Source organism: Aotus nancymaae, unplaced genomic scaffold (genome assembly GCF_030222135.1).
Source record: "Aotus nancymaae isolate 86718 unplaced genomic scaffold, 86718_ANA_hifiasm-v0.15.2.pri h1tg000057l, whole genome shotgun sequence".
NCBI classification, from domain to species: domain Eukaryota; kingdom Metazoa; phylum Chordata; class Mammalia; order Primates; family Aotidae; genus Aotus; species Aotus nancymaae.
In genome coordinates this window covers 26090773-26114110 of record NW_026988471.1, presented here as the reverse complement: position 1 = coordinate 26114110, position 23338 = coordinate 26090773, and the positions used below count along the sequence as shown (strand labels likewise).

At 49.8% G+C, this 23338-nt stretch overlaps 2 protein-coding genes across 4 annotated transcripts; one reads left to right on the top strand and one right to left on the bottom strand.

Moving 5' to 3' along the window:
• Window positions 1–6479: 6479 nt before the first annotated feature.
• OST4 (oligosaccharyltransferase complex subunit 4, non-catalytic) lies at window positions 6480–18384 on the top strand. The gene is made up of 3 exons (XM_012475406.2): window positions 6480–6559; window positions 6670–6807; window positions 7403–18384. Exon 2 carries the CDS (start codon window positions 6671–6673, stop codon window positions 6782–6784), a length of 114 nt encoding a protein of 37 aa, XP_012330829.1. The 5' UTR covers window positions 6480–6559; window position 6670; the 3' UTR covers window positions 6785–6807; window positions 7403–18384.
• Window positions 7955–23234, bottom strand: AGBL5 (AGBL carboxypeptidase 5). 3 transcript variants are annotated; one of them, XM_064363941.1, is made up of 15 exons: window positions 23203–23234; window positions 21463–21723; window positions 21047–21218; window positions 20559–20722; window positions 19861–20038; window positions 19438–19616; window positions 18553–19009; window positions 17914–18083; window positions 17440–17575; window positions 16597–16799; window positions 15791–16005; window positions 10448–10603; window positions 9392–9504; window positions 9032–9078; window positions 7955–8541 (listed from the first exon to the last, which is right to left on the bottom strand). In XM_064363941.1, the coding sequence occupies exons 1-15, from the start codon at window positions 23217–23219 to the stop codon at window positions 8493–8495; spliced, it is 2517 nt and encodes an 838-aa protein (XP_064220011.1). In that variant the 5' UTR covers window positions 23220–23234; the 3' UTR covers window positions 7955–8492. The 3 variants fall into 3 exon arrangements, with proteins under 3 accessions (XP_064220011.1, XP_012330826.2, XP_064220010.1); XM_012475403.3 differs by lacking the exons at window positions 7955–8541; window positions 9032–9078; window positions 23203–23234 and adding an exon at window positions 22831–22938 and having other exon boundaries at window positions 9475–10603; XM_064363940.1 differs by lacking the exons at window positions 7955–8541; window positions 9032–9078; window positions 9392–9504; window positions 10448–10603; window positions 23203–23234 and adding an exon at window positions 22831–22956 and having other exon boundaries at window positions 15149–16005.
• Window positions 23235–23338: the final 104 nt, after the last annotated feature.

Sequence of the window (23338 nt, the reverse complement as noted above, 5' to 3'; positions counted from 1 at the left end):
TCCAACCATCGTGCGCCACATCTGCTTCTTGTTAACTCCGGGAAAGAGGAGAAAAAAAGGAAAAACAGAAATGTGGAGTTGCCGCCGGGCTTGAGGCCAGCCTCTCAGACGGGCCACATGGAGCCCGGACCAAAGCTGGGGAGGAGGCCCAGGGCTGGTCACTCTGATGGGAACAGGAGCCAGAGCCTCAGCTCTCCTGACGCTGGAGCTGGCCTCCCCTGGGGGAGAGGGAGGGCCCCAGAGAGGACGCCCAGAGGGGAGGGCAGGACGGGAGGACTGGACAGGGAGAATGAGCTTGAAGGGCTCAGCAGGACTTCACTTGCCCGTCTAGTCCAGCAGTCTCCTTTTAGGGATGTGAAAATTGAGGTCAGAGTGGGAGCGTAACTTGTCCAAGGTAACACAGCAAGTTAGTGGTAAGGCTGAGAACACACACTAAATACCAGGTCAGTGACTTGGGAGAAAGGAAGAGAGGAGAGTGGGCTGTTGGGCCAGGGAGGAAAAGGTCAAAGACTCCACTGAGGCAGACGGGAAATCCAGAGATGACAGAAGAGGAAGAAAGGCATCTGGCAATGGAGGCAGGCTTCTGTCAAGCAGTGAAGGGCACGTAGGCAGGGAGAGAAAACCTTTCTTAAAGGGATAAATGAAAATGGGTCCTGGGCTTGTTTTGGTGATGGTCAGGCCATAACTGGATGGGGGTGGGGGGAGGTAAATCGGGACCTATCTTTAGTGCACCAAAGGAAGTCACTCCCTAGACTATAGGTAAGTCTGGTAGCTATCAGTGGATGACAAAGAGCCGTCAGCCTGACCTGAAAGTTCCACCTATGCTGTCAGGATCTGAAAGCTTGGTCCCCATCACCATCTGGCCCTCAGCGCTGGACCAGGGTCTCCAGGAGGTGGGATGCTTGGGAGAGAGAAACAAGCACTAGACAGAAAGGAGACAGGAGAAAGCTGTGTGCCAGGCACTGTGGAGGCGCCCAGGTAGCAAAGGCACAGGTAAGACCCAGGCGCTGTCCACGAATGGGCAAATGAGGCTGTTGGAGAATGGGACACAAGCCCCTAGAGAACTGCCACAAGCCAGGACAGAACAAATGCCAAGGGGGCAGGGCAGAGGGATGATGCGTGTTCCAGCTAGGATGAGGCAAAAGACAGCTGGCTGCGGGGGACAGTCAGAGGAGAGGTTGGAAAAGACAGAAGCTGAACAGCATTGGGGCGGGGACGGGGGGCAGGAGTCAAGAACAGAGACAAGGTGAGAAGAGAGAGATTCAGGCTCAGTGAGAGAGATCTGCCTCAGTCTTCTCAGCTGTAACACAGAGTAACAGGACTCTCCATCCCACTTGTGAGGATTAAGTAAGTTAAGGGATGTAAAGCATTCTAGAACAGGGCCTGGCAAATGGTAAATGCTAAATCAATGTTAGCTCTTTTTTTGTCACAGGAAAAAATGGGACAGAAATTCCAAGAGGTAGATTGTGGATAAATTAGGGAGAGGCTCAAATGACTGGTTATGAGGTTGTATTGCAGGTTTTTGAGTAGAAGCATATACGTATACACAAAAGAAGATATTGTGGGTGAGAAGGCTGAACAGGTGTCAGAGCACAGGGAATCTAGCCCCAGCTCCTCCTGGGGCTATGAACCAGCAAATCCCATGACACCACTGGGAGTCTATGTGTCCTCTAAAGTCCCTTCCAAATTCTACATTGCAAAGTGGTGCAGACTTGGTCTGTGGTGGTGACAGTGACCATGGATAGCATGGAAAGCTGTGACTGCTTGGTGACTGCCTGAGTAATGAGGGACCAGATGAAGGGAGACACGAGAGAAGACTCCAGCATTCATTTGAGCCAGGATGAGGAAGTCGGGAAGAGAGCAGGTTTGGAGGAAAGAAAAGTGACTGTAGTTTGGACATGGTGAATTTAAGATGAGAGTAACACATCCTAGTGGAAACCAGTGTCCAGGATGGTTAGCAGTGGTGGACCATGGATTCTTCCAGCATGTGCAGGGCAATAGTCGGAAGCCATGAGAACGAATGCCATCAGATCATCTTGCCTCTGATGTCCTATGACCCAGAATGTGACCTTGATGGCTAAGAGAAAAGTCTGTGAAAAGACAGGGTCAGGCTGGGTTCGGTGCCTTATGCCTGTAATCCTACCACTTTGGGTAGCCCAGGTGGGAAGATCACTTGAGGTTAAGAGTTTGAGACCAGCCTGGCCAACATGGTGAAATCCCATCTCCACTAAAAATACAAAAATTAGGCCGGGCATGATGGTTCACGCCTGTAATCCCAGCACTTTGGGAGGCTGAGGCAGGTGGATCACATAAGGTCAGGAGTTCAAGACCATCCGGGTCAACATGGCAAAACCCTGTCTCTACTAAAAATACAAAAATTAGCCGGATGTGGTGGTGTGTGCCTGCAATTCCAGCTACTTAGGAGGCTGAGGCACAAGAATTGCTTGAGCCCAGGAAGCGGAGGCTGCAGTGAGCCAAGATGGCGCCACTGCACTCCAGCCTGTGCAACAGAGGGAGACTGTCTCAGAAAAAATAAAAGGGGGGTGGTGAAAGTAAATGCTGAAACCAACAGAAATGGAAATTTGTAGCTGCCCCTTAGAGCCCTGGGGATCAGCACACAGGGAGATTTGAAAGAAATGTTCACAGGAGATCCCAATTTCAAAGAAGTTGTCGCTGGAAGGCTGCAGCTTTGTCCCTGGTCTCCAGGATCTGGCTCTGGCCCTGGCAGGAAGCCAATCCACTTCCCCTCCAGATTGCCCCAGCTGCTGCTATGGGTTTTCTTTCTCTGCTCTTCTCCTTCTCCTCTCCCTTTAGGGGGCCTCTGACAACCTGAAAAGTCACCCCAGCCATCTTGTCACTGCCTAATTGTTACCCATTTCCTCTCCTACCCTCTGAAGTTCAAAACTTCGGTGTATAATTTACATGTGTCAAGTAAAAAATGTTGGCTTTGAAATACAGTTGCAGTAAGGTGCATTTCATTTGCCCTTCTTGTAATTAGGAGACAAGACCTAGGAGCTGTCATGAATGTTTGTGAGATCACAAATAAATCAGTGGCTCTGGGTTCACCAAGGAGGACACTTCCCCTTGCTGGCTTGAGTGGGCAAGCAGGCTGCAATGGAGACTAAGGTTAGAGTGAAGTGGCAGTGGTGATGGTGGCAGTGACATGCTGGTGGTGGTATTGGCAGGCAGCCATAGATTTCCAAAGTAATTGGTAAGAGTTCCTGACCCCCAAAAAAGCAAAGTTCCTGGTGGCACTAGGACATGATCTATTTTACAACCTCTCCAAGATGGGTAATTTCCAAGGATCTAGTGCCAACTGGCCCTACCAGGCAATTAACTAATTCATTCAGCTTCACTGACTGAGCAATGAGTTCATGACCAGGGTCAGGAAAGCTGTGGGCACTAGCAATAAGGAGCATGTTATGTCTAGCTTCTCTGTCAGAGGACTGAATATTGGGAGGGAAAAAGGGGGTATAATGTGATTTGGGGTCTGGCACAGTGGCTCACACCTATAATCTCAACACTTTGGGAGGTCAAGGCATGCAGATCACTTGAGGTCAGGAGTTCGAGACCAGCCTGGCCAACATGGTGAAATCTCATTTCTACTAAAAATACAAAAATCAGCCTGGTGTGGTGGCATACCCCTATAATCCCAGCTACCCAGGAGGCTGAGGCAGGAGAATTGCTTGAACTTGGGAAGCAGAGGATGCAGTGAGCCAAGATTGCATCACTGTACTCCAGCCTCGGCAACAGAGTGAGAGACCATCTCAAAAATAAATAAATAAATAAAGTGATTTGGGCCTTGAGTCATGCCAATCCACATGGGAGTTCAAGCTTGTGGGGAGTCTTGAGCAAAAGCCCACTCTTCTCCAAACAGATATACTTTACTTTTCCTTCCAGTTCTTCCTCTAGCTATAATACTTTAGTAGCCAACCTCCCTGAACCCAGTCCCCCTTCTCCCAGGTCTTGTTGCTTTCTCACTTCTGAGCCTAATCCTGATCTCACGTCCTTTCCTTGAAAATGTCACATTAATCACAGAGATTGAGCTCCACAAGTGCCCCCATCATCTCCCTCCACATCCTCCCGAATCCCTCCAGGATGAGGCTGTGCCTGTTTCACTTCCCACAGTTTTTCATCCAAGCTTGGTTCAAGATTTGTCAGTTCTTAGTTAAGTCTAGTTCAGTCTCATAGACTGTTTTTTGTTTCAGTTCTTCCAGGCACTGGGCCAAATGACCCATTCAAGGCTGATAAAGACTCACTGACCTAGGCACAGGAAGTTCTGGGAGGTGAATGAATTTCTGGGTGGTCCTAAAATAAATCCTTTCCCTCTTGTGCCTAACCCTAGGACAACCTACTGAGTCCACAGTCTGACCTGGAACATGTAGTGGAGGTAGGAGGAATAGGTGACACTATTTCACCAGTTTGTAGAAACTTGGTGTAATCAATTACCTTCTGGTCCTCGGTTTCCTTCTTTCTTTCTTTCTTTCTTTTTTTTTTGAGACAGGGTCTCTCTCTGTCGCCCAGGTTGGAGTGCTATGGTGCGATCTCAGCTCACTGCAGCCTCTGCCTCCTGGGTTCATGTAATTCTCCTGCCACAGCCTCCTTAGTAGCTGGGATTACAGGCATGCACGACCAGCTAATTTTTGTATTTTTAGTAGAGACAGTGTTTCACTATATTGGCCAGGCTGGTTTCGAACTCCTGATCTCAGGTGATCCACCCGTCTTGGCTTCCCAAAGTGTTGCATTGCAGGTATAAGTTACCACTTGGATTGCAGGTATAAGACACCATGTTTGGACATTTCCTTCTTTATAAAATGATTTTGAAGGCCCCTTTCAGATCTGATAGTCTAGGATACTATGCACACGGTCAATTGATTTTAAGCACTTCATAGACTTTATTTCATATCATTTGCAGTATATAAAGTTTAACTTCCAGGGCTTGCCTAGAGGTAGAGCTTATTTTTAAAAGGGAGGGCTAGTTCTGATTCAACAGTAGACCTAAATGTTTGGTTGGACTTGGATCTGCTTCAAATTTCCAGGAGACATGAAGCATAATGATGTGCAATCCTTAAGACCTAGACCCTTACTCTCCCAGTGAGGAGCTGGAAACAGACTGCTCACTGAGGGACGCATACAGGAATACCTGTCTAGGGTTTCACCAATGTTATGTGGAGGGGACTCGGCTTTCTAAATATGAAGCTTCTGGGAAAAATTGAGTGGGGGCCAGTGGTGAGGTGAGGGGAGCCCAGGGTAACTACAGACTACTAAAGGCAGGGATTATGTTTAGGAGCCACGGGGCTGAAACTAGGGACAAACTGTTGATGGTCTCAGGCCAGGGAAGGCCACTTTGGGCTAGTGCATCCCCAGCTCAGTGCACACAGGCGGCAAACTGGTTCTCTGTCCCAAACCCATAGCAGCTCCCGTAGAGTTTTCTTTGGCTCCGAGAAGCAGAGGCCTCCCCTGAGCCCTGGCCCCCCTCTACCGCAAAGCAACTGGCTTCCATTACCCCTGACAGCTCCAGAGCAACAGCCCAGCCCCCGGCCCCGACCTGGCTCAGTGCCGTTCCCTTTTATGGTTAAGCTGAGAAAAGCATGGAGTGAGGGGGGGAGAAAGTTATGGCTGGGCAGAGGCTTGGACAGTTCCAGGGTGCCTCTCCCCTCGCCAGGGACCCTCGGGTACCCGCAGCCACCGCTCTTCCTACTCTTCTGCGACCCAATCTGTCCTGAACCCAGGACCCCTCTTGGTTGTTCCAACCCTTCCTCCCCTTCTCCATTCCTCCTCTTCTCCCTCCCTCACATCCGGGGGGTGATTTCCCACTTGGCCGAAGTCCCACGGTTTTTCATTCCGGGAGGGTCCGCCCTATTTCCGACGCCCACCTCGGGGGGTGGGGTGGAGGGAGGGAGCCCGGCTAAGACGGACCCTGGTCAGATCACAGACAGGATCTTTCTACTTGGTTGCATGTGGGTCACGAAGGCTGGCGCCGAAGAAAGAAGCACCCGGCAGCCCCAGCCCTGTCCCCATTCTACACTGCCTCCCACCCCCGTCCCTGCTGCCCGAGCCAGGGAGAGGACACTGAGGGCAGGACCCAAAGGAAGCACCTGGTTGGGCCGGGCCGGGAAGCGAAGGGTGGGCAGCAGTACGGAGGGCCGGGGCCGGAAGGGGGTTGGAGTACCCCGCTGCCCCGCCGCTGCACCCTCGCCCCAGCCCACTCCTCGGCCCCGGGGAGGCGGCTCCCACGGTTTCTCTAGCCGCGTCCCAGGCCACGCCAGCTGCGGCCAGCTGTAACGTGCCTGGCCCAGGCGCGCGTCCGCGGCCCCGCCCCATCCCCTACGGCTGGACCTCCCACCGCAGCTGAGCCGGAGGCCCCGCTCCAGTCGCGGCCCGGAGCGAGCGCAATACGCGGAGCCGACGAGACGGCTGGGCTAGAGAGGCCGTCCCGACCGCGCCCCCCGCCGGAAGCAGCTGGTTTGGGCCTGAGCTGGCGCTACGAAGTTCCGGTCCAGGTCTCCTACCTCAGGCTTGTTCGCAGGCGGCGTCGGAGCCGAGCGGGACTGGTCAGGTGAGAGGCACGCAGGCGCCCACGGCAGGGTTGGCCCGTGGGTTGAGGACGGGTCCTTGCGAGGGCGAGGAGTGCGCCAGCCAGCGGCTCAGTCCCTCTTTCCTCCGCAGGATGATCACGGACGTGCAGCTCGCCATCTTCGCCAACATGCTGGGCGTGTCGCTCTTCTTGCTTGTCGTTCTCTATCACTACGTGGCCGTCAACAATCCCAAGAAGCAGGAATGAAAGTGGCGCTTTCTCTGCCCCAGGTAACGGCCCGGGGCTGTAGCGCCCAGCCCCTAGAGATGAGTGGTGAGGCCGCGCCAGGGCCAGCAGGGTTCGAAACTTCCAATCAGCAAGTGTCGGGCCAAGCATGATACAGTCCAAAACTGGGCCCCTTTATCTGCACAGAGTAGAGAGCGCGCTGTCCCCTCCCCCTAAACTGTTTCCGACTAGAATGGGAGGTTTCCTAACCCTAACAGACCCCATCTTGTGGTCCCCAGTAGGTAGACGGCCAAGTTGAGAGTACAGTTGTAAGGAGGCATTGACACCAATATGAATGAAGGGACCAAGGGTACCATCCAAGTATGAGGATTTGGGCTCTTAAATAGCCCTCACTTTCTCCAAGTTGTTTAGGCCTTATTTACGCAGAATATTTTGTTTCCATATTCTGAGGCCAGGAGTTGGCTGCTGTAGACCTAAACTATAGAGAAGGAATGGGGGGTCGGGGCGGGGGTTGGGAGCCAGCCGTAAGTGTGGGTCACAAGTGTAAAGGGAACATGGATGGGCGTTACTTCCTGAAGGATTCCCCGGAGGAGAGCTGCAGCATTTTCCTTACCTCAGGTCTTTCCCCCTTTTTTCTAGGATTCCAGGACATAGTCTGAGGCAAGATGGAGGGTATGAGGGGCCTTCACACTTCAGTTCATCCCTTCTACCCATCACAACATACAAAGCAACTACACCTGGATTTTTCCAAACAACTTTTATTTCCTCAGTCTTCCTTAACCCTGTGGAACAAGAAGCTGCCACTCAATAGGGCCCAGTATAGGGGCTGCTTTCTTTTCTACTCCCTTCCCCCAATATAAAAATATAGATTTTTTTTTTGTGGTCCCAAAATCTTGTGCTGCGGAGGGAGGGAAGGGGTGACAGGTCCCTGTTTTGTCTTGTTTCAAGGCGATGCTCTGTAATGCCTTGGACGGTGTGGCTGGCATTCCAAGGACGTAACGGCTATCATGTGGAATCAGCAGCCTAGAGGGGAACTAGCATATTTCCCACTGTGTTACCCCATCTTGGGGCTATATCCTGGGCTTGAACATAAAGGCATTATCAGACCCGGGGAGAAACAGTGAGTGGGGGAGATTTAGAGACAAAACAAACCTCAGGTTGGCCCAAGGGACCCCCGCTGTAACAATTCCAGGATGGGGAGTCAGATAGACTACAGGATATAGGAGAAAAGGCAGGGGCAGAGCAGGGCCGTGGGGGCCTGGCCTGAGGCAGCCTGCAACAGAGAAGAGAGAGGAATCAGGGTTGTGAAAACTGCTCCTCTTCTGTTCTGCAAACCAGGGGCTGGGAGGTGAAAGAAGTGGAGTGAGATGACGACGGGTAAGGATGGTCAAGTTGTGACTGCACGGTGGTCTGATGCTCTTAGGCCTTGGGCCCTAACTAAAAGTTGTTTTGTTTTCCTGTGGAGTGAAGACTGTGGCAGTGGTGGGGGAAAAAAAATATCAGGGACTAGATTCTTAATAAAAGTACATTTAGTCTTTGTGCTCACAAGGAGTAGAGAAGGCAGAAAATTATTCTGAATGACAGAAATGGGAATGAGGGTACAGAAGTGAGGAGTGGGGTGAGGGATTGGACCCCAGTGCTCACCCTGGTGTAGCAGAGCAGGGCCCTGGCTCCAGCTCATTGCTCTCCCTGGTCCGGGGGATAGGGGATGTTGGGCCTGAAGAGCCTTTCATCCCTCTGCGAGTCGGCGGTGAGCTCCGGCCCAACCTGGGCCTAGCCTGTGTGGACAGGGAGTGTGCTAAGAGGCTGGATTCTTCCATGAGTTTTTTTTTTTTTTTTTTTTTTTTGCTTTAGTTTGCACCTAGAATTTCCATGCATAGGAGTGTTACGGGGATCAACAGAGGTACTGGGACATTCAATTCTAACTGAAAGAGTGAGGCAAGATAATAGCCAGAGAAGTCCTGGATTCAGTCCATGACTGTGCACTCCAAGTTTACATAACTAGGGGTGGCAATAGGATCCAGCATTTACCCACCATGGCTACACCATGGCTAAGGTCTGGGTGAGTAGAGAAACACTGTAGAAAGATAGTGGAGGATTGGTAGACCTCTCTCAGAGCCTTCTGTGCCTCAGCCCCTGCCAGAGCAGCGTACATTTCACCCATCCAGTCAGCTTCTGCCTATATTCAGCTTTACCTAGCATGGGGATCTGGACTGAATCAGAGTTGGTGGCAGGGCTGATCCTAGCAGCAGCAACCAAATGTGTTACCTGGGGAATCCGGGACCCCTCCTGGCGGAAACTCTCCTCGGGCAGGTCTGGGCAGAAAGAGAGGAGAAGCTAAGGGGAGGGGCAGGGAAAGCCAAAGCTAGCAGGCTGAGGTTGGGGTATATCTGGCAGGGACACAGGCTGAAAGCAAGCAAGAGACCTGGCTGATGGGGATGGTGGAGGGCAGGAGGGGGACTGGACAGACAAGCACTCAGGCATCAGAGCAGCCCTTCGATGTGGCCAGGGGTAGAGGCAGTAAAGCAGTATTGAGCATTTTCCCTCCCACTACCCAGAGGAACAGTGCCTTGCTGGGTTCTGCTAGAGTAGTTATGCTGGAGACTGGGGAAGAACCAAAAATATTACCTGCAGTCGAGTCTTGATGCAGGGCATCCGAGCTCCAGTCCCTAGCAGACCTTTCCCAATTACCATGACAGGTTCTGGTTTGTCCCCAGAGGACAAGAGCGAACAGCTGCTCCCTAGGGAACAGAGGAAACTGATCAGGGTTGGGGCCACAGAGAAGAGGAGGTAACTTCCTTTCGATCAGGGTTTCTCAACCTTGGCACATTGACATTTTGGGTTGGATAATTACTTGTTGTGGGGAGTGGTCTTGTGCATTGTAGGATGTTTAGCAGCATCCCTAGCCTCTAACCAATATATTCGGTTTCCTCACCTCCCTCCTCCTCAATGTAACAACCAAAAATGTCTCCAGATGTTGCCTGATGTCACCTGGGAGGCAAAATTGCCCCTGGTTGAGGCTCTAGTCTGGTCCAAGGGGTGGAGCAGTAACTCCAGGCTAGACTCAGAACGCACCCAAGCTTAACTCCTGTGTCAATTTATACGCCGCAGGGCCTACCCCAATCATATGTTTAGCATTTGAGGATCAAGTAAGCTCTACCCAGGACTGGTGGATTCATTGCTACCCATTGAGGAGAATTGACAGGTTGGGAGTAGGGCCCTCTGAGTAAGTAGAACTGCTGTACTAGAGTCTTAGAATCATTCCCATCGAGTCCTTTAGATAGCTGGGTCTATAATTTAAAAGGAGAAGAGATGGCTTAAGTTTTGTGTGAATGATATGGCTACACACAACATTTAGCAGTGTTGACAGGTGAAAGATCTATGCTTTTTTCATTCTCCTGTCTTGTCAATGAAGTCAGGGAACTTGCATAAGTATCACTTTGCAGGTACACAAAGTCCTCAGGTTCCTCAACTGTAAAAATGAGGATTAAATGAGATTAAGTGTGTAGAGCAGTGCCTGGCACATAGTAAATGCGAACTATTGTATTCAAAGGCACCAGTGTTAGAGGTTTAGGATACCAAGAAGATAACTGATGCCCCTGGTCTCCCAACTAGACTTAAAGAACCTGGGCTGGTCATGGAGGAGGCTGGCCAGCCCAGATTTCAGTGGCAGTGGGTACAGACCTGGTATGTTGAGTGAATCGGGCAGTAGACAGGAGCCCAGCTTGTGTGAGGAGGCTGGGCCAGAACTAGCAGGAGCTGGGGATGGAGCCAGGCTGCCTGCAGGAGGACAATGGTTCAGTGGCTGCTGCCGCCGTCTCCTATCCTGGCTTCGGGGCTCTGAGTGGAAGAGATAAAAGCAGATAAAAGGGCAAATAAGTGGGGCACTATGAGGCAGCCTTCACTGACTTGCTGGCTCCCTTGGTCAAAAGATGCTTGTTTTTCAAGCTTGTCATCAGACCCACATCCCTCTCCTGCAGTAACTATTAATATAAGATGGGTAGAAAGACCTACTATTTATTACAATTATCCAGTTCTCCACCAGCCTTCATCCTGCCAGCTTTTTTTTGTTTGTTTTATTTTTTGAGACAAGGTTTCCACTCTGTCACCCAGGCTGAAGAAGTGCACAATGGCACAATCATGGCTCACTGCAGCCTCAACCTACCAGCTTAGGTGATCCTCCCACTTCAGCCTCCTGAGTAGCTGGCACTATAGGTGCCTGCCACCATGCCCAACTAATTTTTTGTATTTTTAGTAGAGATGGGGTTTCGCCCAGGCTGGTCTTGAACTCCTAGGCTCAAGAGATCCATCCACCGAGGCCTCCCAAAGTGTTGGGATTGCAGGTGTGAGCCACCGTTATCTGGCCCAGTTCATTCTTTTGGCAAAGAAGCTACTGAGCTTGGCTAACACAGCTTTCCTTGGTTCCCCTCCTACCATTAATTGCTTCTCTTCCAGCTGTTAAAATGTCAAGTCTTCCCCACCATTCTGTCCTTGGGCCTCTCTTGCTCTACTCTTAAACTCCGAAATCACTCTCTACCCCTTTTCTCCTGAAATCCAGTTCTAACTGTCCACTGGAAATTTCTTGCCAAAAGTCCCCTTGACAAAACAAAACTCATTCCCTTTCTTTCATTCTCCTTGTCTTGGTGGAAAACCTTGTTTCATCTTTATACTCTCTTAGATTTGCATTTGTGTAATTGAATCCTACAATTCTATCTCTGCATTTTCTGTCACCTAGGCTGTAGTGTGGTGGCATGAACACAGCTCACTGCAAACTTGACCTCCTGCATCCCAAGTAGCTGGGACAACAGGTGACGCTACCAAGCCCAGCTAATTTTTAATTTTTTTTAGAGGTGGAGTCTCGCCATGTTGCGCAGGCTGGTCTGGAACTCTTGGGCTCAGGTGATCCTCCTGCCTCAGTTCCCAAAGTGCTGGGATTACAGGTAGGAGCCATTGCACTGGGCTTGAAGATCTTCTAAAGGATAAAGTCTAAACCTTTGAACCCTACACATTCAAAGCTTTGCCTACTGTAGTTCCAGTCTACACATGCTTAGTAGAATGCTGATTTGATCCTTCATACCCTCTGCTATAGCCCATGTGGCTACTAGTTGTGTGTGGTTCCTCTGGAACTGTTTCCTTTTCTAGTGAAACCATGACCATCTTTGATTTCCCATATCAAATGTTACCTCTCTGAAGCTTACTTGACCATTACGGACAGAATTAATTGTCCTCTCCTCATAACCTTCATCCTTCGTTTGAGTGGCTAGTAGTTTATGGTTTCTGTTTAATTAAGTTAGAATGTGTAAAGTACTTATGAGCACATAGTACTCAATAAACATAAGCTAGTATTCTTTCTAACTGGAACCTGAGTTTCTTGGGAGTAGGGACTTTGTTGCCTCCAACACTATATAACCCAGTGCCTGTAAAATACTACCTGAAAAACCAGAGACCTTAATCAATGTTTTGTTTACTTGAATAGCAGATACCCACTGTACACCATGAGCTGGATCAATCATCTCTCAGAGTCTAAAGGTATATAGTTATATTTTTTGGGGCAGCTGTCTCTGGATCACTCATGTCTAGAACCTTCTAAGTTCTGAAGGGTGGGGTCCAGAGGGCAGATGGTGAATGTGTGCAGTAGGGAGGCTTGCAGCTTTGGCGTGTCCTTCCTCATCAGAGGAACAGCAGGTGCCAAATGCTCTCAAACTGAATGGGCTGTTAACTTCATAGAACTGAATTCACTGGAGGTGCCAACATGCCAACTGACCCCTAATAAATGTGTTGGATACAAAAATTATCTAACTTAAAAAGTGACAGTAACTTCATCTTCCCAGTCACACTGGGAATTAGCAGGCAGTGACAAGAATACTTTTGAAAGGTCCCAAACCAGGCTGGGCATGGTGGCTCATGCCTGTAATCCCAGCATTTTGGGAGGCTGAGGCAGGTGGATCACTTGAGGTCAGGAGTTCGAGACCAGGCTGGCTAACATGGAGAAACCTTGTCTCTACTAAAAATACAAAAATTAGCTGGGTGTGGTGGTGAGTGCCTGTAATCCTAGCTACTCCAGAGGCTGAAGCACGAGAATCACTTGAACTCAGGAGATGGAGGTTGCAGTGAGCCGAGATCGGCTACTACACTCCAGCCTGGGTGACAGAGTGACACTGTTTCCAAAAAAAAAAAAAGAAAAGTCCCAAAGTGGGGAAAAAAAACCACGGATACTTGTATGAATAAAGAAAAAAGGAAGTGATCTCAAGATGGAAACTACTCTAGCTATGAGGAGATGTGCTTAGGTGCTGGGTACTAATAAAAGGTTTAAGATGGTGAAGAGTCAAAAATGCCAGGCGTGGTGGCTCACGTGCCTTGGGAGGCTGAAGCGGCTGGATCTCTTGCATCTGGGAGTTTGAGACCAGCCTGGACAACTTGGCGAAACCCCATGTTTACTAAAAAAAAAAAATAGAAAAATTAGCCAGGTGTGGTGGTGTGCACCTGTAGGCCCAGCTACTAGGGAGGCTGAGGCTAGAGGATCACTTGAGCCAGGGACATGAAGGTTGCAGTGAGCTGTGATCACGCCACTGCACTCCAGCCTGGGTGACAGAACGAGACTGTCTCAAAAAAAAGAGTCAAAAACAACCAGATGTTAGGGGGCTACTGAGAGATGGCACAGGTTGCCAATAGGATAACAGAAGTCAGAAACTGGCCACAGTCAAATAACCTAAAACATTAGCCACGCCCAATGACTTAGAGATAGTCTAGGACCCAGATCTGAGTAATTCTGTGATTAAGATGGATATCAGGATGATGTCCAACTGACAGTACACAGTAGGCAGAAATCATGGACTTGATAGAGGAAATAGTGAGTTTAGTTAATTTGAGAAGTATCTACACACAGAGGCATGTTGAAACCATGTTAAGGGACAAAGTTTCACCCTACCCCAGGAAAGGGTAAATGCAAGGGAGAAAGAACAACCAAAAGTGATGTGATCAGCTCTGCCTCCAGAGGTTATGAAATGGTATCTTATGGTAACCAGCTAGAGGTTCCATTTTGGGGGTGGTAGGATAGTACTGGGCAGAGGTCTGAGGAGACTGAACCCCCCCTTGAATGAGTCAGAATGGGTGTTCTAAGGTCTCACAATTTAGAGCAGCAGTTATTTGACTTGCACCAAGGTCCTGTGTGTCATCCTCCAAACATCTTTGGAACTGTCCTTACATGTAGCACTCCAGATCTTACTGAATCCCTGGGACAATCACAGACCTGATTTATGCCCTCTGAGAGGTAGAAAGGTGAGACAACATTCATCTGGTTCCCAACTTCTTGCTTTTTATTCATTCAGCAAATACTTGCTGATCACTTACTAAGTGCCAGGCATAGGACTAGGTGCTAAGGGCATAAGTCGATGTGTTAGGAGACACTTCCTGAAGCTTTTGTTTGCAGTGGAAAAAGTAGCCTTAAAGCCCTCTTAGTTCTTCTGTCTTCTACCATCACTGAATCCTGCCACTTCTCTTTCTAATACTTACATTTATCTCTCCTCAGACCCTGGTACTGGCTCTAGTCATCTCACCTCCCGTTTTTCTGTCCAATATGTACAGTTCACAGACAGTGTCTTACACAGTTCAGTCTCTTACATTTATTCCCATTCTTAGAAACACAATTGTTGCCATTGTCTCAGTTAAGCTCATAATCCTTGTTCCCAAGACATTTCAACTACTTCTCTCTTTACCTAATTTCCTTGGTGATGGGCATGGCCTTTGGCATACCACCTAGGTATACATACTTTTTGTCCTCTCCACCCACCAGCTCTGTTCCTAGCTCTGTTCCTGCTCCTGGCTGTCATTTCTTACTTTGGGAATGTTTCTGTCAAACTATTTCTTAACTGAACATTCTTTGGTTAATTACTCTTGGGTTTAATCTACCACAGTAGTTCCCCAAACCCCTAGGATGTTTACAGTCTGTGTGTACTCTCATGTTGTATTTACTGTCCTGTTTCCCCTATTAAGTTTCAAGTCAATCAACCAGGAATTACTTAGTACTGACTGTGCATATTTTCTATCGGTAGGGGGAAGTAACAGAGAAATAGAATACATGTCCTTCACCTCAAGGAGCTCAGTACAGTGTTGTGCAATGGAAGTGGGGCAGGGAGGATGTCAATAAAATAGTGATTAAATAGTGCCTAGACGGGCGCGGTGACTCACGCTTATAATCCCAGCACTTTGGGAGGGACGCCTGAGGTCAGGAGTTCAAGACCAGCCTGGCCAACATAGTGAAACCCCATCTCTACTAAAAATACAGAAAATTGGTTGGGTGTGGTGGTAGGCATCTGTAATCCCAGCTACTTGGGGGGCTGAGGTGGGAGAATCGCTTGAACCCAGGAGGCGGAGGTTGCAGTGAGCCGAGACGGCGCCATTGCACTCCAGCCTGGGCAACGAGCAAAACTCTGTCTCAAAAAAAAAAAAAAGCGGGGGACCTAGAATATTCCAGTGACAACCTAGAAAAGGCTCTTTACTATTTCCCTTTGTAGTTAGGAAAGGAGAACTTATGATGCTGATGAAGGAGTTCCGTGTCAGTTCCGGCCTGATACCACTCTTAGTGAGCTCTGAAGCCAGGAACAATTTCAGCCCATAAAGACCACAGATAAGATTCCCCATCATTCTACAGTGCTGCAATTTGGATTCTGAGGACATTCCTTTAACTGCCCCCATGAAGACAGATTGACGCTGTCCTTGACATGGAAGCTTCATGTCCTGTTTGGCACTGCTTCAGCTAGTATTTCATCCTTGGAAAATCCCCTGGTTCCTAGCATGCACTGAAGCCCAGATACTCAGATGTCCCCCTGTGGCCACACACAATACCATTCTGGAATCATGCCGCAGGGAACACCAAGGTCATAGGAGAGGCCACAGGTTCTGCTACAAACTAATTTTATTGATTCACCCCTTGGTCCTGGGCCAAGAGTATATCTTCAAGTTTTTACTTCCCCCAGCAATGCCCCAGACAACCAAACACATGTTGCAGGGGCTCCCAGACTGGCTTACCTCTGACGGGGCCCAGCACCCGGTGGGTGACCTTTTGGGTGCTAGAGCCCAGGCCTGGCAGCCCTGCAGGCCGACTGCCATGAAAAGGAAAGCTGGGGGAAGTCTTCATCTGTGGAGAATTTTGTTGGCTGCTGCTGCTACCACCAGCACTTGTGCCAGTGCTAAAACTTCGTGCCCGGCTCAAGGTGTTTTCGGAGCAGGAAACAGGCAACCCACTGCAAAGAAGCAGATGCCAGTTAACCCTGGGACAGGAAGGTTGTGTCCTAAGGCTTTCCCTAGGATCTGATGCTAAGTAAAGCTTCACCTATGGAGTAAAAAGGCACAAGGGACCCGTTCTAAGGGAGAAGTGAGGAATTCATGTCCATGGATGAAGTATCCAACCTGGGGTATACCAGCTAATCTCAAAATGTAATAGGAGCCATCCCTGAGCAGCCTTATCTCTCAATGAATTTCCGCCCCCCACCGCCTTGGCACTGATCCTTCAACTCCCTTCAGTCAGTCATTCACAACCCTTGGAAGTTGAGGCCTGCCCCATTGCAATTATATTTGATTTTGTGCAAGACTCTGGAGCAGGGAATCCCTAGCCTGATACTCAGATCTCGTAGATGTATGTAGCTCAGAGTAAAAGGGAAAAGGATCCCATTCTCAAAAAATAAACTAATCTTACTAATTTTAATTTACCCTAAAAATATTTGCCATTTGGCACTTTGAGGAGGAGGGAAGATAAATAAACCCCTTGGAACTCCTAGCTCCATAGCCCTGTCCCACTCTCCTATCCTTTCTCCCTCCTATTTTGCTGGCCTTACTTGTGACTTTTGAGTGGAGTTCGAGGGCCCCTCTTCTTGTTGACACCCACATTCAGAGTGCTGCTTAGGCCTCGGCTGTTGCGTACATGTTTCAGCATCCAGGCCCGTAGATTAGTAAGGCTGCTGTGCTCTGACAGCACAATGCGGGGCCACGGATTACATTCTGCCATGTCCAGAGCTGCAATGGCCATAGCTCTTCCCACCTGTAGGGGAGTCCAGTTTGGCTCAGCATGATAGTCCTCCCATGCAGGCTGCTATCTTGGGGTGGTACACAGCACAATGGAAGGGAAGGAGGGGCCAGACCTATAATTTGCTCATTGGATGCCCTAACCTTTGTTCCCAGGCTGTTTATTGCAAATCGATTTGGAGCTGTTCCCTAAACCCATTTGGGAGCCCTCATCCATTATGGGGGCAGGGGTGTATCCTTTCTGGCTGGTACCATGAAGGAATTCTCCCAGCAGGAAAGGGTTTTGAATCCCATCTGTAACCTGCAGCTCTTTGTACTCTTATGTGTCCTAGGATAATTGGAATCATCAAGACCACTGCAGTCAGGGTGCTTTTGAGCCCAGGAATTAATAAACCCAGTAGAATGAGAAAGATAAACCCAGAGGCAAAGAGTTTGACTCAGATGTGCTAGGGGATTCTCTGTGATGTGGGGTCAGATATAGTGCCTGTTCATCCTTTCTATACTATTATGGTCATAGTTATGCTCCTGTTAATGGAAGAAAATAACCATAGTGGTGAGAGGGCCATAGTGATGAATATCTCTTCAAAGGACCTTAGAGTCAGGCCTTTCCAGACTTTAAGGTTCCCCCTTTTCCCACTTACATCATGTATTCATACCTGCTCAAATAGTTCCACAGTGTATCTGGAGGGGAAAGCCGGCGGGGGAGGGGGGCTGGCGCGCCCATTGTCATGGCAGGCAGCAGGGATGCTGTTTACTGAGCGTCCAGTGTTGTAGTTGCATTCAAGTGTGTAGCTAAGACATAAAGACCTTATCAGTGTCCTGCCTGAACAGGTATCAGGACAGAACCATAAAGGACAGTTTAGATGGTCTAAGGAGGCAATCACTTGGAAAAAAAGTGAACACCATGAAAGTGCTAATGATCCATAGCAACTAGCAGCTGACCTTGGTATTCTACCATATACCCAGGGAATCCCTCCAAACTAGAGTCCTAGACTAAAGACAATAATGCTAATTGTGAGGCTCTCTTTTAAGAAGACTTAGGTGGTCCCCTCTCTCTCAAACACCTTGGACTGGGTGTTGTTTTCTTTAGGGAAGCTATTTCATCAACTATATTCCAGCTTCCACCCAACCTGTGGATTATCCCTGAGGCTTTGTGGATTGCGACACGGCCGCTTCCCTCTTTGGACTGGCCATCTCTGCGGTCTCGGGCATACATATTCTTCTCTGAGAAATTGCAACCCTGGAAGTCGAAGTGGGCTGAGTTCAAGGAGATGAGCTTTGGATACAGCATGTTTTCCACCTGTTTGGGGAAGAAAAAGAGTCAACTCAGAAGGAGAGACAGAGACAAAGAAGGGACAAGGGGCAAGGAAGAGATGGCAAGTGTGGGACCATGTATGTAATCAATGCTGCTTGAATTCTCAGTTTGATATTATTTCTAGGTGTTGGGAAGCAATTCTTTTTTTTTTTTTTTTTTTTAAGCTTTTAGCTTCTTCCCTCCAACAATGCAAAATTTTCCTTCTCTGGATTCCCAGACTCTAGCAAATACTATAATGCTGTTCATTAGCTTGACCCTTAATAAAAGATCATGATGTAATGATTGAGACATAAGGTCCCTGTGCCATCTTTCTTGGCCCTTCAAAGCTTTTTCAGAGGTAGTCTACACAGGCCTTCCTGCCAGAAGGCTACCTAAGACTATCTGTTCATGGCTCAACCCCATCTCCTAACCAGCAACACTTCCCACACTCACATGACATTCTTAGGACTCCCACCTGGGTGCTCTCATCACTAAAGCTGTTTCCGTACATGAAACAGCCCCTTTTGGAAGCATGTCCATGCAGGTCCACATAGTAAGCAACACCACTCTCTTTTGGGGGGATGGTGTTAGGGGCGGGCTCTTCAAGCCCTGCAGACTGTTGTGGCATAATCCACACACTGTTGGGCTTCTGTTCTACTGGCTCTGTTTGTTTCCAGCCTTCAGCGTTATCCCCATCAGCTGAGTGCCCACGGTGAGCTTCATTTTGGAGATTGTTGGCTTTCTCCAGGTCAGAAAGAGGAGCATCAGGAGGGAGACAGGGACTGGGCTGGTGCTCAGAGGAACTCTGGGAGTTCAGACGAGAGTGCACATGGTGGTAGAGAAGCACAGCTTTGGCCCCATAGATGGCCGGGTGCAGGACGGCATCAGGCTTCAGGTACTGACGGTTCAGATTTACTCCACGTGAGTCTGTGCTATAGGAAAACAAGGACTGAAGCAGGGTCTAGAAGACTGGGTCACTGAAGGAGACACTAGAGTAGAGGAAAAGTAGACTGTAGACTGACTTATCAAATGAGAGGCTAAAGCTGCGTTAGGAAAGAAAGAATTGAAGACAGGGCCTCTCTTTGATCTGCTGTCACCCTTACCATAGAACCCTAAGGAGCTTCCTCAGGGTAGCTGCCTCCACCCAGATGGGCCTGCAGTCATCCTAGTTTGGCTCCTTTCTGGGAGTGCCACTAGATGTGATCTCATGCTTTCTCAGGAAGATGAGATGGGCTTGCCTTTATTAGGGTGCAAGAGGATTGGGAACACAGCAGAAGCCAGAAGGCTGACAGCATTTCACTGAGATGCAGGACATGAGGGGGAATGGGAACAGTCCAGACAGGCTGGGGAAGCCACTTACCGGTAGTGTCCCCGGACCACACCATCGGGGTTCAACATGGGAATCAGCTTAAAGACAAAGAGGCGACGTAGGGTTTGGGCCCGGGGGTCATCAGGTCGGAGGATGAAGTCCAGAAAGCCATTGAAGACAAAGCTAGATGGAGTCTCCCCTGGGTGTACTCTGCTGCTTAAGAAGAATATCTGAGGTAGAGAGAAGAGCAAACATTAAGTCAGTTACCCTATAGTTCTACTTTGACAGTATATGGGTGGTGGCATGGATGAGGCAGGAATAGCTGTTGGATTTCCAGTTGGCTGAGTCTGCAAGTGGAGCAGGGGCCATCACCCTTGCCACAGGTTGCAAGGGGAGGCTGTGTCCAGGATGCCTAGGGACAACATAGTCTTTAGCTAAAGGCCAAAGAACCACCTTTATGCTATTTCCACTCACCCTCTTGCCTGCAAAACGGAATGGTCGAGGGGTGCTGGTATCAGGAAATAGCTGCTCTAGACGGGGCTCTCGATCTTCTCGAAGCCCGTGGCAGGAAGTGATCGTCAACAGATCTACACGAAGTCCATCCAGAGAATAGCAAAGGAGCTCCCGATGATAATAGATGGTATCCAGGGGGCTACAGGGAAAAAAATCATTAAACCCAGGAGAAGTCCCTAAAGTTCTAGCAAGAGGTAGGCCTTGTCATAGCCCAGGGGTACCTTATAGTTCCTCATGATGTTAAATGAGGCTAAGGATTTGAGTGGGTTTACATTGCCAGAATGCAGAGTACAGGACAGGGTGAATTTGTTTTTCCCCAGGTTATGGCTTCCTAGCGTAGATTATGTAGTTGGAGTTGTTCTCTGTGCGGGGCAGATAAAAAGGTGTGCTGCGTGACACAGTGGTGGCTAAATTATGGATAACTGATGGGAGCTGGGCTAGTAAGAGGTCTGGGCAGGTGAAAGAGTGGAGGGTAGGTGTTGATATGCTGAGATCATGGTCACACAGAAACATAGTTATCAAAGGTACCCAAAGCCCCGTTTTTTCATTACAGAAAAAAAGACGTAAAATTTTGGTTCAGAGCTCTAAGGGCAAATTCTAGAAGAAATGGAGGTGCTGTCTGATCCAGGACTGTAGCAGGAGTAAGAATGGGTTGGCACCTGCTATGGGTATGGTGATTCTCTGGAAAGCGCTGGTCTAGCTGGTTTAGCAAATCCTGGCAGTCACTGTAGGAGAAGGGGTAGCAGAAGGCGAAGAAGGTGGTGGCCCCACGGCCCTCTACGAAACGGTGAACAAAGGATAACACAAACTGCGTCTCTGTCATCTGAGGAGCAGAGGAGGAAGAGGGAGGGGCAACATGCCATCGTCATCAAAACTGAGTTCCTACTGGGACCACCAGGAACTGACCTCACACCCTTATTGTCTTTACCAGCTTCCCTCCCTCTGACACTTTCTATATGACAAGTGGCTCCTTCTAGGCTTCCTGAGGCAGGGGCTCATCTTGGACTCCAGCTAACACTGGAGGAAAAGCTGATACTTATAGCTGCTGTCCCACCTGCCTCATACATGTATCAAGGAAAAAAAACGCTTTACTTTCCTCTCCATTTTCAGCACTGAAGTCTTTCTTTCCTCCTCATGGAGAATTTACCTCAAAGGTGGGCCGGTCTCGAATGCGTTCCCAGCGTGGCCGGGTGGGCAGTGTGCGCACAAATGGGGCCATGCCTTGGGAATACAGCTTGCTCTGCTTGTTCATGTTCATAATGTTGATCTTGATGAGTTTTCCTGGAGTTCCTCCCCGGACGCTGAAGTAGAACCATGACCTGAGGGCCACAGTAAGCAAGATGTCATTATATATGGAAGGGTTGGAGATAGGATCTGTGGGAGAGCTGGAGCCAGCCAAACGAGAAAGGGCTATATGGCAAGGAGAAAGGAGGGAAGACGGGTCAGAAGAGGATGGGTAGTATGCTGGCATGAACAGGTAAGTCAAAGGACTAACTGAAGCATGGGTTTGGAGACCTGGACATTCTCTCAGCCTTCTTCCACCCTCCGTTTCTTTCCACATACCTGTTCCCATTCTCAAATTCGGTTTCAGCACAGTCTGGTCGGGTCCACACATTGAATTCATAGTCAGGGGAAGAGGCAATGCCACTGGTTGGGGCTGACGCCCCACCTCCTACCCCTTCCCCATCACTGGACAAAGATTCCACCTTCTCCACGTGGGCTAGATTCCCCGAATCAAAGCGAGAACTGAACAGCAATCCCCCACAGCGCAGCTCCATGGTGAGGCTGGGAAAGCATCCTTCTGCCCCACTCTGGCCCTGAGAGCTGAGGAAAAACAAGGGTTGGGTTAAGAAGGAAAGGGAAGACAAATGGAAGCGTTTTTTGGGTATCTCTGGATAAGTAAGAGCTATTTTTAGGGAGTGCCCTACGAAACAAAAGACTCCCCTTTAGAAAACACAGAAGTGGTCTTCCAGTAAAGGCCAAGAGAAAGCAGCACTCTGTACCCCCACACTGAGGATTGTAAATGACCTAAAGGGACCCCATTTTACTTTAGCTTGGCTGTTCCCAAATAAAATACTCAATTGCTTAACTATGTTGAAAAACACTAGACTCTCAGCTGCTTTGCAGCCCAAAGATTAGAGAATATAATCAGAGAGGTCAGATTTCGCAGACCTAGCCAAGATACACTCACCACCATACATGGCCACCTTTAGAGATGGGCCGTTCTGGATCTTTGGCTCTGCACTCTTCAGCACAGAGAAGAGACAGGAACCGAGGTTCTGAGTGTAAATGGGTAGTCCTCTCTCCAGCCTCGGCCCTCACAAGTACTGAACGGACATTCTGGTGTTGCTCCCCTGAGCCCTGGAAGGGCTGGTTCTTGCTTTTTTTGTTCTTACCTTATGCCTAGTATGGAGGAAAACTATAAAAGCGTGGCCTCTGCCAAGCCAAAGGCAACTGGGCTCACCTAGCGACTGGAGCTCCATTCCAGCCAGGACATGGGTTTGTTTCCACCCACCTCCGCCCCGTAAGCACTGCACCCTGCGAAAGCTACCCTAGTAGTTGTGGGTGAGTAATAGGTGTTCAGAGCACCCCTAAATGAGGTGGGCTGCTAGAGTCCCACTCAGGGGCAGGAGGCTGGCTTCTCTACTTTCGACTCCCGAAGGGCCGTCACACCAAGCGGGCTTGCCATGGGCAGGGTGGGACTGGGAGGCATGGGAGGGGTCGAGACGGACTCCCGCGGCAGGGGCTTAGGCAGGCAGGGCCTAGGGGGTCAGAGGTGAGGCCAAAGAGCGGGGCAGGGGCGGGGCCGCGAAAGCCGGGCCGGGGGCGGGAAGGGGCGGGGTGGCCTTCGAGGGGCTCGGGCCGAAGGGGCTGAGAGAAGGGGGCGGGGCCGGAGCTGGCGAGGCCCGCAGTCCGCGCAGAGCCCCTCACCTCTCTCCGGGCCGGTGATCCCGCTCCCTCTCCCGCTAGCGAGGCCGCACCTCGGGCCCCGGCACCTGGGCCCTCCACCCGGGTCCCCAAAAAAACCCAAGCGCCGCGGTGCCGGGACCCCGCTCTGCCAGGAAACAAGAAGTCTCTCGCCTATTGGCCGCGAGTGCAGCTGGCGACCCGCCCAGTAAAGCTCGCTATCATTGGTCAGCTCGCAGGGTTCCTCGCACGTTAGTGGGTACCTGAGCGAGAGCCTTCTGGGGGCTCTCTGGCTGGCAGGCGCGGCCGGGGGGTTCTAGCAGGGTCTTCCCGTAAGACGGTTAACGGCCTGCCTGCCGGGAGGCGGGAAAGATAAAGTGACAGAAACAGACTCACCTGCAAAACAAAGACATCGTGTGAAGCTCTTCATCGCTTAACAGGCTTCTGCCTCTAAAATGATACACAGCCTAGTGGGCCCAGTGGGCCGGGGCTTCCTCCCACTTTGTGTTCTCTAGTGTGAGGGACGCTAAAA

Coding starts and splice junctions, on each gene's coding strand:
- OST4 (XM_012475406.2), top strand. CDS start 6,671: ATGATCACGGACGTGCAGCTCGCCATCTTCGCCAACATGCTGGGCGTG.
- AGBL5 (XM_064363941.1), bottom strand. Junction 20,723..21,046: donor GAGACCGGCCCACCTTTGAG/GTAAATTCTCCA, acceptor TCTGCTCCTCAG/ATGACAGAGACGCAGTTTGT. Junction 8,542..9,031: donor AGGGGTCCCGGATTCCCCAG/GTAACACATTTG, acceptor CTGTCCACACAG/GCTAGGCCCAGGTTGGGCCG.